The sequence below is a fragment of the Carex rostrata genome, chromosome 27, assembly GCF_964058835.1.
Source record: "Carex rostrata chromosome 27, lpCarRost1.2, whole genome shotgun sequence".
Classification (NCBI taxonomy): domain Eukaryota; kingdom Viridiplantae; phylum Streptophyta; class Magnoliopsida; order Poales; family Cyperaceae; genus Carex; species Carex rostrata.
This window is the reverse complement of record NC_135944.1, coordinates 755819-772541: the sequence shown is the minus strand read 5'-3', so window position 1 is coordinate 772541 and position 16723 is coordinate 755819. Positions and strand designations below refer to the sequence as shown.

At 32.6% G+C, this 16723-nt stretch overlaps 1 protein-coding gene across 3 annotated transcripts; it reads right to left on the bottom strand.

Moving 5' to 3' along the window:
• Positions 1-976: 976 nt before the first annotated feature.
• LOC144544871 (light-inducible protein CPRF2-like) lies at positions 977-6570 on the bottom strand. Of its 3 annotated transcripts, XR_013508351.1 has the most exons (7): positions 6208-6570; positions 5674-5719; positions 5109-5235; positions 3305-3380; positions 3070-3195; positions 2591-2744; positions 977-1708 (listed from the first exon to the last, which is right to left on the bottom strand). XR_013508351.1 is itself a non-coding variant. In XM_078293405.1 (6 exons), the coding sequence occupies exons 1-6, from the start codon at positions 6430-6432 to the stop codon at positions 1403-1405; spliced, it is 906 nt and encodes a 301-aa protein (XP_078149531.1). In that variant the 5' UTR covers positions 6433-6555; the 3' UTR covers positions 977-1402. The 3 variants fall into 3 exon arrangements, 2 of the variants coding, with proteins under 2 accessions (XP_078149531.1, XP_078149532.1); XM_078293405.1 differs by lacking the exon at positions 2591-2744 and having other exon boundaries at positions 6208-6555; XM_078293406.1 differs by lacking the exon at positions 977-1708 and having other exon boundaries at positions 2482-2744.
• Positions 6571-16723: the final 10153 nt, after the last annotated feature.

Sequence of the window (16723 nt, the reverse complement as noted above, 5' to 3'; positions counted from 1 at the left end):
TAATTTGTAAAGAACCGTAAAGATGGAAAAAAAATTGATGTTATAGAAGAAACCGAATAGATGATGTGTTTTTTAAAAAAAAATGTCTAAAAGGAACCGAAACAATGATTCGATTCCATTTAGTGCATCGAAAAAATATATATATCTCTCTTTTAAGACAAACCAGTTCCAGTTGAGCTGTTAGTAAGTTAATATATTCATGTCTAGTAAACTTTTTCAATTTTGCTTAATTGAAAAAGGTAATGCCAGATCCCTCATGCTTCCCTCTGTTGCAACTAAACCAACCTCAAAAGGAGAACAGTACCTTTCTCTTTACTTTCCTTTTAGAAGATATTTATAAGGGTCACATGATCTAATCTACAATCTGTACTTAAAATAACAACCTGTTGTCAGTGACAACTTTAATCAGATCTATTAAATCAACAGATCAGATTTTGGACACTTATTTGAATCATGAACTTTGATCCAAACTGTTCATAGATGTTAGACTAGATGTAATCTGAACCCTTCAAATTTGACAAGTATGGTACTAACCAGGTACAGTACCGACTCACATTTAGAAATTTTAGTCACACATACTATCATTGGTACCAGCCGTGTGTGATAATTTTTTATTTTTAGAAAATATTATTAAATATTAAAGGAAAACATAAATAGTACCGGAGCTTTTCGATGACATAGGTGGATCCAAATTTTGATGGCATAGGTGGATCCGAAAAAAAGTTCGGATCCAAACTTTGGATCCGGAATAAAGTTTCGATTTAAACTTTGGAGCCGAAATTTTTTATGGATCCAAAATATTTGTTGTTTAAGAAAAAATGCCAGCCACTAATTTTAGAAAAATTTCTCACTGCCTGTGGTGCCAGTACCAAGCTAGTTGATACTGTCAATGTACCAGTAACTGATCTGACTATTGCAGCCAGCATCAAGAATGTTTATTCTTTGCATCAAATAGATTAAAATTCAGTAACTCGAATTGATAGGAAATTTTTTTCATTGAACCAATATACATTCACTTGCAGCAATATTTAATATATAGCATGAATAGTATCCAAAACTAGCAGCTTGCACAAATATAACCACACGGGCAAATAGCCCAAAAATAAAATGACATGGGCAATTGTCACTCTAATTCGCATCCTCAGAGATATCTCAAACTTTGAGTTGATTTGTGCAAAATCTGAACCATTCAGCACGAATCTTAAAGCAATCCATTTTACGGTGCATTTGAATAGGCACCGAAAAAAAAGCTGTTGACCCAGTTTTGAGATAAACCAAAAAGTTGAGATATTTTACAGGATACGGACTGTTGTCACTCAATATATAATTCAATGATAATCTCATATCTAGTTTTGCTTATCAGGTACTTCACTGCCATTTAGCATGACAGCATCCCATTGATTCATTCACGGGGACTCGATCCGACACGCATTTTCTTCTGAAGGCACTCCAGGCTTGCGACTCTTTGAAAAGAGCGGGTCCTACCCATCTTTGCATCAGATCTATTTATTATTATACCAGTTGCATCAATATCAGAATGGCCTATAAACTCGTTATTAGGTTCCCGAAAGAAGTGTGTGACACCTTCTTTAGCTGGTACAGCCCCATTAGAGGTTCTGTCAGGTGGGCCCAGAGAGAAGGAGCAGTATAACTCATCTCCCAATCCGGTACCGGTTACTCTCTTGACCGTGTCTTCGGCAATCTTGACCTGAACATGAATATGCTGAGTTAATTACTGTTCTATCACAATTTTGATATGTGGCATGATAAAAGGCTGGGCTGGCCTGGTAGTGGCCTTTTTAAGCTTTATTTAGCAGTAATTAGATGCAGTTGGATCAAATTCTGTAATTATGCCTAATTCAGAGTCAGCCCAATAGCCTTGTATTATGTATAGCAAATAATGGTCCATACTATGGATCAGTATCTCCATTTTCTCAAGTCCAAATAGCTGATCTGAACCATTCAACATGATCTCCATATAAAAAATGTACTTGTAGATCAATTTTTTACATTTTTTTAGAATTTTTTTACTATTTGTTTAGATTGGTATAACATCACTTGATCTAAAAATTCTAGACCATTCAAAAGTAGTGATTTCTACCTATCTAAAAAATAGTAAACAAATTCTAAAAAATATAAATTTAGTCTGCAAGTACATTTTTTATATGGAGATCATGTTGAATGGTTCAGATCAGCTATTTGGGCGTTAAACGGTTCAGGTGTTATTTACTTGCACATTCTTTAAATTTCTGGCAAAGGTAATGTATTGATTCAGGCAGGATGTTCAGAGCCAGTCAACTTTACTTTATAAAAATATCTTGCAAGTGTTACCATACCACCTGCAATGGTTCAACTGGTACAGTATCCTGTTGGTTCAGTGATCAAGTGTTATGGTATTAGTACACATTAGTATAATAAAATTCCTGGTTGTTAGCGATTCATTGATTGCAGTAGTTCTCTTAATAAATGCTAAAATGCTACGAGTACGAATTCTATTTGAAAGACACAGAAATGAGATACAAGAGCAGAAATTGGCGGCTTGCTCGAGCAAAAGACTAAATAAACAAAAAGGGTAGAGTTGAGAACTAACTTTTGACTATTGAGCAAGCAAAATTTAAAGTACCGATCTGACAGCCCAAATTTCAGTGGTTCTTGGCATATTTATATAACACCAGCCAGGAAATACTGAATAACTTTGGTCATCAGATAAATACAAGTGCTGTTTACACAGCCTCCAAATGTACCTGCAAGAGAGTTCTTTAGTACCAACTAACGTAAGTGCAAGCATATAAAACAAGGTCAAGACGAACTAACAAAACTGCGCACCTACAGATCAAAACTTCAAAATAGAAGTGCTTTGCTATAAAAAAAATAAAAAAATAAAATTGATCTTGTAATTATAGTGGTTATTTTATTTAAGGGTAGTTTTTGTTACAAATAACTGCTCTTGTTAACTGACATGAAATGCAAATCTCAAAAATGAAAATATTCATGATAACTCCGAATCAGAAATCAAAATGCAATGATTCAACCAAAAAAAAATGCAGAAGAGGAAAGTCGGGGTTTCACCTTGGCTCGCAAGGTCTCAACATCTGCTTTGAGTACTCTTTTATCAACAGAGGCATCATTGTATTTTTGGGTTAGGTCGGTGAGACGCTTTAACAGAGATGAATTTTCAACTCTCAATTGTAAGACCTATACAAATAGCAAAATAAGACATGGCATTTATATAACGGAAGAAAAGGAGAGAGAAGAAAAGAGAATTAGATAGATGTTAACTTGATGATAATTTTGTAATTAAGACCTCTGCCTCGAGATCATTCGTATGTGCTTGTTTTCTCCTTCGAGACCGCCTTGCTGACTCCCGGTTAGAAAGCATTCTAATTAAAAAATAAATGGAAATTAGAAAAGTCACTCGTGATTGCTTGGACTCAAAAAAAATTTCATGTGCACCTAGCAAAACCTCCAAATATTGTTACTCCCATGAGAAACGAACAATATCATGTATACACCACAATAAGAAAAAATTATCACATCGTACCAATTCAGACATCCAAGATATCATCTGACATCTCATTGAAATGTACCAGAACTGGTACAGAAACTTGTTGAATTAAACAACTTTCAAATGTACAAGAACTATCTTCACATACCTTCTCAGTGAATGGAGGGAGAAACGGACAGTTCTGGTACATTTGAAGAAACTAAAAGGAGATATGCGATATTGATGTGTTTTCTTATAAAAACCTAAAGTCTCACCCTGAGGCTTATATATGATAGTATGAGGTTTAGGGGAGATGATATTGAGACAACATCGTTTACTACAGACACAACACAAACTGTATTTTTTTAATTGGACAGTTTTGCCCTTCCATAATTCTTTCCTCAATGAATTCATCCACATTCATTATAGACCTAATATTTCCAATCTAATGATTAATAAATACAAATCAACACTATTAGAAATTATAGATAAAACAAAATAACAATTTTAATAAGACAAATATAAAATAATACTTAAAATAACATATAATCTTAAAGACATACAGTCGTTTCTAGCCATAAGTTGGTTTTAGTTCATCAGCCTATATTAACTTCCATTTTATGTAGTTTGAGATTCTGACCAATGCGATTGGTCCATCCAACTAAATTAATCATGAATTAAGATTTTAATTGATTATATATGGATTGTTTTGATTAACCCAACAAATAGCGAATTATATAATACAAAAATGAGTCAAATGAAACTCGACTAACCTTCAAAAAATTTACATGTTTATAACTAAAATAGTACGTGTTATTTTGTTTTTATTTAATCTTTTTAATTAAAAGTTGTTTAGTTGGAGCATGTTTTTCTTATTTAGTTATATTGTTTTATGTATTTCACTGTTACTTGTGTATTTCTATCAAACTTTTTTTGGAAACCCACAAAAAAACTTAATTATCTAGAAATTACACAGATTCGATAATTTTCAACTTGTGGTTGGTTAGTTGCGTGTTGAAAACATTGTAACTCAACTATTGTGGGTGATTGACAACCTAGACACCACCCGATCAAACACAAACCAATTTCTTTTTGCAACAATGACACTCGAACACATTAGGAAGTTTTTGATAAACAAAGCAAAAATCACAAAAGAAAATCAATAAAGAAATCCAGCACAAGAAACCATAATTTTAATAGTATCCATCAAAGTCAAATCATCAGATTGAAAAGTGTAATTGTTAGACGGAACTTATAAAACAAAAAATAACCATAATGCAATAAAGAACTATGCTTTCTTTAAAAAAAATCAGCGATCTCTAATCTGACTTAACAGGAAAAAGACCGGCCCTTATCTTGTAAGTTTGCTTAATGTTTGCTTTCTTTTGTCCTTTTGATAATTCTTAGCGAAGAGGAAAACGAATTTAAGGAAAGTAAATAATTAAGAAAATTTTCGATGAAGAGCGAAAATATATAGAGTTTCAAAGGGGCGAAATTGTCATTGCATTACAACTTCTACATATAGTTGTGTCAGCAGTAATTAAAGTTGTGCTAATATCAACTCCCGAGAACTAGGGGCACGTGTTTACAATATCCATTAGCCAAGTTATTGGAGACGTTTTACCTCCTCATTCGCTTCGCATTGGTGGGGTCCATTTCGTCAGTTGTCTCGTTGTATCCTTCCATGTCTTCTTCATTCTCGTTAGACAGCTCCTTGGACGAACAACTGTTTGCCGATGTTAAGCCAACCCCTGAATTATGTAGGTATATATATATAATTTAACAGAGTTAAAGAAAACAACTAAGATTAGTACTGATGTTAATCCTCAGTACAGCCTCTGTTATAAAAATATAGTTGAGAAAGACATAGAAGTTTGAAAAATATATGTCATCAGGCCAAAACCCCAGCATAGTAGTACAGAAATCTACTGGTAAGACAGAGTAGCAGTGCTAGTTACTGGTAAGATAAAGAGTACATGTGCTGGATGCATGCCGCATTATGAAGACATTATGTAAAGATATGTGGAGATACTCCAATAGTCACCCAAAAAGAATCATAATAATATAATTGAAAGAAATAGGTAATGTTTCAAGAGATGGTTTTGGTTTCCAACAGAGACCCACCGAAAGAATCTCCTTTTTGTACATGTAACATCTGCTCTGAATTTACATATTTATAAATAAAGTACCATTTGTAGAAGGTTGTAAACCCAATAGCGGAGCATCTTTCGAACCCTACATATTAATTATTTCTATCGGTTAAAATCACAAGCACTAGACCTTACAAATAATTTCTTGATTCTTAAACCACCAGCCCAAAAGTTCCAATCACATCAAATTCCAACAAATATAATGCCTTTCAAATTAGACCACAAAAGATGCCTTTCCCAAAGTTGGGGAAAGTTGCTTGATAGAGACATTCTATTGACCAAGAAGCTTTTTTTCCAAAATTGTTTGATGTTGGCATTAAGCTTATCTTTTGGATGCAGACCTTAGAAGACCAAATTTGGATAAGGCACTTTTTTTAATTTGAATTCCTTGTCCATAATCGACATAAATTATACATCAAACAGATATGCATCAAGTCTACATCGAACAGTTTGTGATGGGACAGCATTAATTATGCCTCTAATTTAAGAGCCAATATAATTTAATCATAATTTTTACAGTTCCAATTCCCAAAAACATGCACAAATTCGTGAAATATAATGGAAATCTCATACCATTGATTTGGCAACAGCTGCACAGTACATGTCAAGTTTCTTCTTCAGCACCACTGCATACTGCCCCGGATCAACATCAGCTGTCGGTGGATGATCCAACGGCTGAGACGCCTTGATTTCGACTACATCATCTACTATCCCGTGATCAGCTTCACCTGACAATGGAGGTCCATCTGCCTCTTCCAGAAACTTCTGGAAGAAAATTTCTGAAGAACTGCGATTCATGAGGAGTAATTTGAGATATTTCTTCTTTGTTTTGTCGAATTTGTTAGACTGGAATTGGAATTGAAGTTCGAAAAGAGAGAGAGAGAGAGAGAGGAAAGAGTGAGAGAGATCAGTAGAGAAGGGCGCAATAAATAGAGAAACTATTATACTACATTTTTTATTTCATTTTCTCTCAGTATATAACAGAATATCTCCTTTTCCTTAGAGCGGATCCAAATCCGTCAATCCGCTTTGAGATCCGCACGCACGAAATTGAGGTAATGGTACACAAATATTAAAGCAGTTTGCACGGATCCTAAAGTATATCGGACGGACTTACAGCCCATCGAACCAAAGTAGGTCCGAGGTTTCCCTTTGAGTTCGAACCCTCTGAAGTAACTCAAATATTGTGTTTAGATCCGGTCCGTCCGATCAGAATCCTGGCCAATCTGATCCGAGGTAAAATGCACGGGACCCTATAATATTCGTGCTTAATCAGATCAGACGGTCTGGATATAAACACCAAATTTGAGTTAACTTTGGTGATATGAATTCTTTCCGTCTCTTTGGTTGGTGAGGCGGCAGATAATATTGCACGTGACAAGCGAGTAGGAAATCTGTTCTATGTTTCGCTTCTTTGATAGTCTCAATTTTATTGAACTGGAAATGTCCAGCCATCGCCTAAAATTCTTGAACGACCATAATATTAACCAAATTATTTTTCTGCAGCATAAGGTCAAAAAATATGTTAGACATTGTAGGGCTCTGAAAATACTAATTCGGTTATCCAATTTGACATATTGTAGGGTCTTGAAAAGAATAGTTGACCTTCAAAAAAGAAAAGAATACTTGAAACTTTATACAAAATTTCAGCATTAGACATGTCATGTCACCAATTGAATGTAGCAAAATTCTTTCCTTATAACATGATTTTGTCCATAGGAAAGTAATTGAATAAATTTGTTTCACAAATGATATATTTATTAACTCTTACTAGTGTGAAAGTATTTAGTATTTTCATTGTTTCATTGTTTGCATCTTTAAGGAATATATTATTTTTTGAGTAAATATTGGAGATCAAGCCACCTAATTATTTAATACCCTTGTTATTACAACAAATGATTTTTTTTATTGGAGTTTTGAACCCATGATCTCTCACATAGAGACCATGTGTCTTTGCTACTAGATCAAATGCAAGTTTTCCTTAAGAAATATATTTTTATTTATATTTTTCAGCACTCTCCCCTGCAAGCCAACAAGCGGATCAAAGTGAGCAAAGTTGCAAATGAATCGAGTTAAAGCGAAATGAATCCCAACTTTACTTTAATTTGCTAATAAATCAAAATGAGTTGAATTCAAATTAGAAATCAATCAAGCCATCAAGCATAGGCTAATTTGAACTCAAATTGGACATGAGCTCAATTATTATATTTTTAATACTTATTGTACATTAAAACTAAAATATAAATAATTACAATATATGTATTTCTCACCACTAACTTTCATACTCATATAAACAAAAATTTAAACTACAATATTATAAGGTATTATAGCAAGTTGTATATTATTATTATTATTCCTCGTAAAAAAAAATTCTGCCTATGCCTCAAGTGCAAGGTTAATAGAGATGGAGATTACATTGTTTTTATTACTTTTGATGATACACAATTCAAAATTTCCTAAAAGCTATCTGTAACTTATAAAGCAATGGACATCTCCAGTTTGAAATCAGTAACAGAGTGCTAAACACTCTGGTATCTATCATTCTCTCTGCACCCTTTAATTAAAAATAAATTCAATTTTGTTTTGTAAGTTCCCTAACCAACAAAATAAGACTTTACCAAACAAATACCACAACTAATATGGATTAAAGAGAGAACATAAAATATCAGGAGTATACAAATAGGATATCCTAGTTGGCTATGTGGGCCCCACGGTATCTATTTCATGGTTAGCAATTTGCCATATCATCCCAATAAGATATTATTTGACCACTTGGATAACACGTCAGACAGTGTAACTTGTTCATATCCTTCCTAGGGATATTTTTTTGGGAAAATTTCATAATTGTCCTTGTAAAATCACAAATGTTTTTTTGGATTAGGAAGTATGTTGTTTTCTGACGGAATATTTTTTTTTTTTACCATAGTGAGGACTGAATTTAATAAAAGTATGATATTCAGTAAGTTTATTATAGAACAGAGACATATTTGTTATTTTTTAATTAAACAAATGATTTATTAAAAATATAAACTGTAGTGAAGATAATCATGACCACTTCCTCATATAGGCAATCATTTTAGAGCTCCAATACTTTTTTTTTTGGAGTTGAGCAAAATCATAAAAATATATGCCGAATGTCACTCCAAAAAAAAAAAAAAAATAATTTGTGCATCTCCACTTTTTTTTTTTATTTGTTTGATAATTTCTAAGTCCTTTGTTCTATTCTCTATAATGATCTGTCTTGATGATAAAATTATTGACTTGCAAGCTTTACCTTCATTTTATGAATCATGAGCATGCACCTTCTCATATATTGATAGGCATCTATCTTTCGATGGCCAATACTTCATCAAATAAGGTAATGTGAGCACCTATGAGTCTAATGAATATCAGAAAAAAAATAATTTCATTTTTGGCCTGAGCCGTTCAATATATGTTAAAATTCACGTGGATAGATTTAGGATTTATGTATATCAAATACGTGCAAATCAAACAGCTCCGACCGAGCATCAAACTGCCCCTATACCTATATTATAAGCATGAATTTCAAGAGCAAAATATTGGTGATGTCAAGTACGAACAAATACTAATGTCATCACCAATTTTATATTTTTGAAATTTTTTTAAGGCCATCTCATTACAAGCGAACTCATCATGTTTGAATTGATCTGTCAAAAATTTGCCAATTGCTCTATATTACAAATGAATGTCCTGTAGTACTTTATTAGTGAAAATATAATAAAAAAAACTCTCAACACTTTTAGGACCAAATCAAACAAATTCCACAATATTCATACATTATTTCATTAAAAAAAGTTGTCCAAAATGCACAAGGGCATTTATGTCAATATGAAGGAGACATCCTAGTTGGCAAAAAACATTGTGGGCCCCACAATATCTGTTTCATGGCTAGCAATTTGCCGAATCATTTCAAAAGATATTATTTGAGGTAGATTATCATCCGACCAATTATTCCTCATGGGCCACTTGTGAGTTGTGATACACTTGAGACATTGTACCTAGACATTGTGCCTCATTATATGATTTAAAGATTCTGGATTTTTGGAAAGTAGTAATATTTTATCCATCTAACAAAAGTAAAAGATATTAAAAAAATGTAACATTTAATCTACATAATTATATCGAGTATTTATATTAATTGTTTGAACTTTAAAAACGTAATATTATATAAATCTATAGTGCATTTTCAGATATTTTTATTAAGTATATAGAATTTGAATTGAAACTTTTATTAGTCTCTCTATTATAATAATACAAAAAAAAAATAAAGGACATGAATGTAAGATGACATGTCTTTCATAAGTCTAAATTTAAATAGAATGAATATGAATATAAATAGGTTATGTTATGTATTTTCTTAAGAAATCAAATAGTGAATATTTTGTGTCTTTTTGTTTTTGTTTTTATTAAAATATTAAATTAAAGTTAACGAAAATGCACAAGGGCTAGGGGTGAAAACGGAGCGGATAATGCTGATACCATATTCTCATCTGTCGGATAATGAGCGGGTACGAATACGGATACGGATAGTAAACGGATATTAAAATTCAAAACCAAATCCGCCTTAAACGGATACAGATACGGAACGGATAATTCACGGATACGGATTCAAATACGGATATAAAACGAATAATTATCGAATAACTGATTTATATGAAATTTACGATACAAATATTGTTTAATTCAATGGGACCGGTCCGTTTTAAATTAATTTGACCCTTTCGAATTAATTTAAAAGAAAAAGAATGTAAATATTATGTTAAAGAAAAATAATCATAGCTCTGGATCTTGTTAAGAAAGATTCATTCGTAATGGCAATTTCGTAGTTTGCAATTCCAGATGGCAATTTCGTACTTTAATGATGGCAATTTTGTAGTTTGCAGCTCATGATCATGGCAGTTTCAAAATAATCCTTGAGACTGATGGTATTGGGGCATCTTTGACTATAATTTAAAAGGAAAAAAGGTTTTGTCCGGTTTGCAACTTTCGATGGATGGGTTCGTCCCACAATTGGTGGTGTTATTTGAGCTGTCTGATATATAAGAGAGCGGAGGCGCAGAGCTTGAGTCAATAATACAGGAGCGGGAGCGTAGAGCGAGAAATTCAGTTGGGTTCTGTCTTCGGATACATTCGGATATCCGATCCGTCTAGGTTTGGGAAAAATTATCCGAATCCGTATCCGTTCCGTATCCGTTAGTTTGCAGTATATTAAGAAAATATCCGGATTCAAATCCGATAATATCCGAATCCGTTTAGTCCGGATACGGATTTCACCCCTAACAAGGGCATTTACCTCAATATATATAAAGGGTAATATCCTAGTTGGCGAAAACATTGTGGGACCCACGATATCTTTTTCTTGGCTAGCAATTCACCCAATCATTTTAAAAGATATTATTTGAGGTTAATGTCATTCGACCAATTATTACACTATCACACTACCAGTTCATAGGAAGCAGATCACCTGCCCCCTCAGTCACTGCGGAGTGGGACCGAGTTTAGGGTTTAGAATTTAGGAGTCCACCAACAGTGACTCTGGGGGCAGACAATTCAATCCCCAGTTCATATCCTATTGTGGATTTTTCTTTTTGATAAATATATGCATGTGTATCCTTGCATAATCACAATTTATTACCACATGTTCGAGCAAAACAGGGGTATTCAAACGATTGATTTGGTTAAAATCAAATTAAATCAAATGAAATTTATTCGTTCGAAAATATAACCGAACTAACTGAATTAAAGTTGTCAAACAAACTGAAAAAACTGAAGTAAATTACGATTTGTTTGATTGAATTGAAATAATAAAAATTAAGTTTCGAAATATCAAAATCAATAAATACACAAATATATATCTACTGAATTGTAATAAGAGAGATTAATTTGAATCAAATATAAAAGACCAAGGTAATTCAAGTAAATATCAATTAAATTTCAGTATGTTTGATTGAACTGAAATAAGAGAGATCCAACATGACCAAATGTAAAAAAAAAAAATCAAAGTAAGTCAACTGAACAAAACTATTTAAACCAAAAACTGAACCATTTGATTCAAAATTTATCATTTCGGTTGAAAACCAAATAAATCGGATCCAATAAACATCCCTACTCATAGAAGAAAATTTGTAGTATGCCCCTCCAAAACCAATAAATATTTTTCCTCTCCTTTGTTCATACCTTCTACTATGTTTTGATGAATTGAATATTAATATACATCTATTTAGTTATGAATTCAATAGTTATATTTCCTAATAGACTAATCGTTACAGTAATAATAGTATATGAATTAAATAAAGAACATTTATAAAATCAAATATTACAAAATATTTATAACATTTTACAGTTCTATCTCGTTTTATTTTATTTTATCTGAATTCTGATTCTACGATTTAGAAATTAACTCAAACAGTACGGAAAGCATGGATGCGTTATTTTAATGATATCTTGTGAAAATCTCATACGGGTTTATTTTATAACACATTTTGCTGCGGGACTCTGACTCAATTTGAAGAGTTTGCATCGTCTGCATTAACTCAAAATAGCATCTTTTGAGTTAATACATATCGGGCGTCCAATTGTAAACAGAGCCCATACAGTCCCGCCTAAAACATTGGGTGGTCTTTAATATCAGTGCAGATTTAATTTGCACGAATCATAAAACCGATCGGACGTTTCAGATACATTAACTTAAAAGATTCCTTTTTGAGTTAATTAATGCAGAGGATACGAATTCCAAGTTGAACAGGTTTGTCCGTGGACATTGTGGGAGTCGCATACTGTACAGATGTATACAAAGTTAAGCAATCAAAGTTCCTTAGAGAAATTAAAAAATGGAATAAATAACGGTAGAAATCTCTTCGTTGATTTGATTCAACGAATGAGAATGACCTCCTTTTGTCGAAGAGATCGTACAGTACTGTACGGATCAATGCTGACCTTTTGATCCGATCAACGCACACACATGTCTAAATCGAACGGTCAAGAAATTATAACTTCAATGTTTTCTCTTTTCATCTGGCTATAAATGGGATTTTTTTTTTAAATAGAAATTATTTTAATTATTTCAACGGAACAAGCATGCTTTGCGTGGATCTAGCCTCCACCGATCCTACGGATTGGTGTAGCAAGAAAAACATAACCTACACCGGTCCTAGGATACCTCCACCAATCCCTAGAATCGGTGGAGGGTTGATATTCAAATTTGAAGCCCGACGGTTACATTGATTCAATTATTATATATGATTTAGAAAGAGATTTCTTTATAACTACTGAGATTTATTTTTAAATCTATATATACAAATATAATAATTGTGAGTAAATATGAAAATCAAACATTTATTTCTAACTTTAAACTACGGAATATCTATATTATATGCTTGCTGAAAGTGAACTAAAATATATATAAAAAAATATTCTTGATATCGATATTCAATTATTAACATTTACATCATACTAATAAATTCTAGATTTTTGTCTAATTGAAGAAATACTTAATTACAAATTAAAATTTCAGATTATAATATATCTAGATAGAAATATAGAATACTTACTAATAAAAAGAACTTCCAGATTTTTATATAATTGAAGAAAATATGTATTAACAAAGAAAAAATTTCCAGATTTATAATAATCGGAGAAAATACTTTTCATATTTTAATTAAAAAAAATACTTATTCATAAATTAATGTATACGTTGGTATTTTAATTTAGTACTTCAAATTTGGATATCAACTCTCCACCGATCCTAGGAATTGGTGGAGGTATAGAATAGATTTTTTTTGTGGCGAGAGAGTGGCGAGAGAATGGCGGGGTGAGAAATTAGCTCCACCGGTCTCTAGGACCGGTGTAGGTTGTGTTTTTCTTGCTATACGGATCGGTGGAGGCTAGTTTTTCAAAATCCACACAATGCGTGCTTGTTCCGTTGAAATAATTAAAAGAAATTCTATTTAGAAAAAAAAAATCCTATAAATGCCCCAGACCCCCCCCCCCCCCCCCCCCCCCCCCCCCCCCACCCCGCGAAACAACGTGGGTCCACCCCTGCGTATCCATATCTTTTTAATATTCGATCCGTATTTGTATGTGAAAAATAAAAAAAATGTAAATATGGTATTATCACTATTCGATCTGTATCCAATCTGTTTGCACCCCTAAGCTCGATGCTTTGTATATATTTCTGTATCTGTATCCGATACGTATTGTATTGTCTGATATCTGTATTGTACTGAAAACTATCGTATTACCATATCTCATATCTCAAAATTTATAATATTTGTGTATTTCCTTCTAGTTCTAAATTTGTGTAATTATTGTACTTTGAATTTTAAATAATACTAATTTATAATATGTACCTATCCCATTTCCAGGGAATAACCATGCATCTCAACACATAAATTTGAATGCAAAGCAGACCGTCTGATCCAAATCAAGCGATTCTGAAATTTTTTAAATCAGGGGCAAATAGTCATCTCAACAAATGGTCTGATATGATGGAAAGAACCCAAAATCGATCTGTCCCTAATTAATTGATGGTCTTAATTAACGTTCACTGATTTAAGTTGATAGGATTTGAAAAAACAAAAAACAATTCCTGTTTTAATAAATCAATTAAACTTAACAATAAAATAATTAAATAAACTTAACAATAAAATATGAAGTACATGATCATATATAGTTTTACAAAAATTGACACCCACAAATTTCATATAGTCATGCAAATTAACACTGGAAAGATAAATACTATTTTTTTGGATGGAACAAGAATAGTACTAATCTGAGAATAACACTATTATTTTGAGTTATTCGATGTTTGGATGGAGCAATAATAACAGTAACCCACCATTCTTTATTTATCTTATATGGGTTAGCTTACTATTATACTAACTAAAGTTCTAAATAGCGGCACTATAGCGTTTTTAGATCATAAAAGATATGGCGTTATCAGCGCTATAGCGCGCTATTCTGCGCTATAGCGCGCTATTCTGCGCTATAGCGACGCTATAGCGGCGCTATTTGGGCATAACGCTGTTTTTTTTAATCAGTCCACTATGATGCGATAAACGCTATTTAAACCTTTGCTACTAACCCAATCAAAAATTGGATTAGCTACTATTCTTAAAACTTAGAATTAACTTTATTCTTGCTCTATTCCTTGTTTCATTCAAACATACCCAAAATAATTTGTGATCATGCATGGAGAGAAGTGCTTACCTTGCCAGATTTGCAAAACTTAAAGTAATCTTTCACATTTAATAGTAGTTGCAGATAGGGCTGGCAAAAAAATTCGAGGCTCGTGATTCGATTCGGGTTTGATTCGAGTTTAATTCGATTCGAAATGGGTTCGAATTGAAACGAACCAAACCAGGTTCGGTTCGGAATTAATTCAAACCAAACCCAAACCTAGCCTGGTTCGATCGAAATGGGTTCGATCATTTTTATGGTTCGAATCTCATAATAACATCGGCCGTCTATTTACCTGATGAAATTAAAATCCAAGATAGAGAGTCATAATTTAACTTAGCCGACACTCCCTCGCTCTCAAATCTCAAAACCTAGTTCTCTCTCCACCTCTCCCTCACTCTCCCTCTAGCTCTAAAATCTAGCCGACGCTCTCCGTGACTGGCTGTCTCTCCGGCTGTCACTCCTCTCTCCGGCCAAGATGACTGTCTCTCCTCTCTCTTCGGTCGTCTCTCATAGTTCATACCAGGAAAACCATCTCTGATGTATTTTTTCATGAACAATTTTTCAACTTAAAAACACTCATTTCATAGTTCATACCGGTAAAAGGAAGCCATGTGAATTGTCCCGTGAGAAAAAATTAATGTATAAACTACCGGTATAACTAGGACTGCTAAAAAATAATTTAGTTCGTGATTCGATTCGGGTTCGATTCGAAAAATGTGTAGTTCGAAATGGGTTTGGTTCGAAATGGGTTCGATTCGAAACGAATCAAACCAGGTTCGGTTCGAAATTAATTCAAACCAAACTCAAACCTAGGGTAAGTTCGGTTCAGTTCGGTTCGTTGCCACCCCTAGTTGCAGATATTAAAATTGGGTCTTAAGTTTTTTCTTTTCTTAATTGCATAAAATAAAATATCTTCCTCCAAATGGAATGATAGTAGGGGTGAAAATGGAGCTGATAATGTTGATACTATATCCGTATCTGTCTTTCAATGAGTGGATACGAATACGGATACAGATAGTAAATAAATATCAAAATTTAAAACCAAATTCGCCTTAAACAGATATGGATATGGATGTGAAGCGGATAGTTCACAGATACAGATTCGAAAACGGATACAAAACAAATAATGGTCGGATAATTGAACTTCAAATACTAATTAACAAAATTCAAATATGAAAATAAATAATGTATATTAATTTATTTAAGTTTATAATTTAAATCTATGAAAAAAACAAATTTAAACAAAAAAATATAATTGGATAGTTTATGTTAATTTATTTTAAAGTTTCTTCATTTGTTGAATAACGTTCGGGCGAGAGAGGTGTATGGTTATGTTTGAGTTTTGATTAATAGGTGTAGGTTTGTTAGGCAAGTCAAATAGGCAGGCTTTGAAAAAGGTTTAGTAAAAAGCAAAGGAAAAGTAAGCAAGACAAAGCAGACCGATTTTTTTATAAATACCAAAAAAAAATATAAAATTACGAAATCTATCCACTGTCTGATTGAAATTCGAAAAATACCCAATCCGATTAACCAATAACCGGATTTGGGACAAACTTCCGGTTAACCATTAACCGGTTACCCATTAACCATTCAAAACAATATATCCGGTTAATGGTTAACCGGAAAGTTGTTGTTGTTGTTTTTTTTTTTTTTTTTTTTAAAACAGAAAATTTTAAAAAAATTTATTTTTTGTATTGAAATATTAGAAATGTTGAATATATTTCTTTGAAAATAGATGAAATACAATATAATTTGATTTATTAGAAAGACTGCAACAAATAATCCGGATCAATATTTTTCAGGCCGGATTTTTCGCAGCTGTAAGAAAAATTAATATATTTCTTTATGTGTTATTGGAAAAAAAATAAAAATGCTTAGATTATGAGTT

Coding starts and splice junctions, on each gene's coding strand:
- LOC144544871 (XM_078293405.1), bottom strand. CDS start 6,432: ATGAATCGCAGTTCTTCAGAAATTTTCTTCCAGAAGTTTCTGGAAGAG. Junction 5,720..6,207: donor CAGCTGTTGCCAAATCAATG/GTATGAGATTTC, acceptor ATTAATATGTAG/GGTTCGAAAGATGCTCCGCT. Junction 1,709..3,069: donor TTGAGACCTTGCGAGCCAAG/GTGAAACCCCGA, acceptor ATTCATGTTCAG/GTCAAGATTGCCGAAGACAC.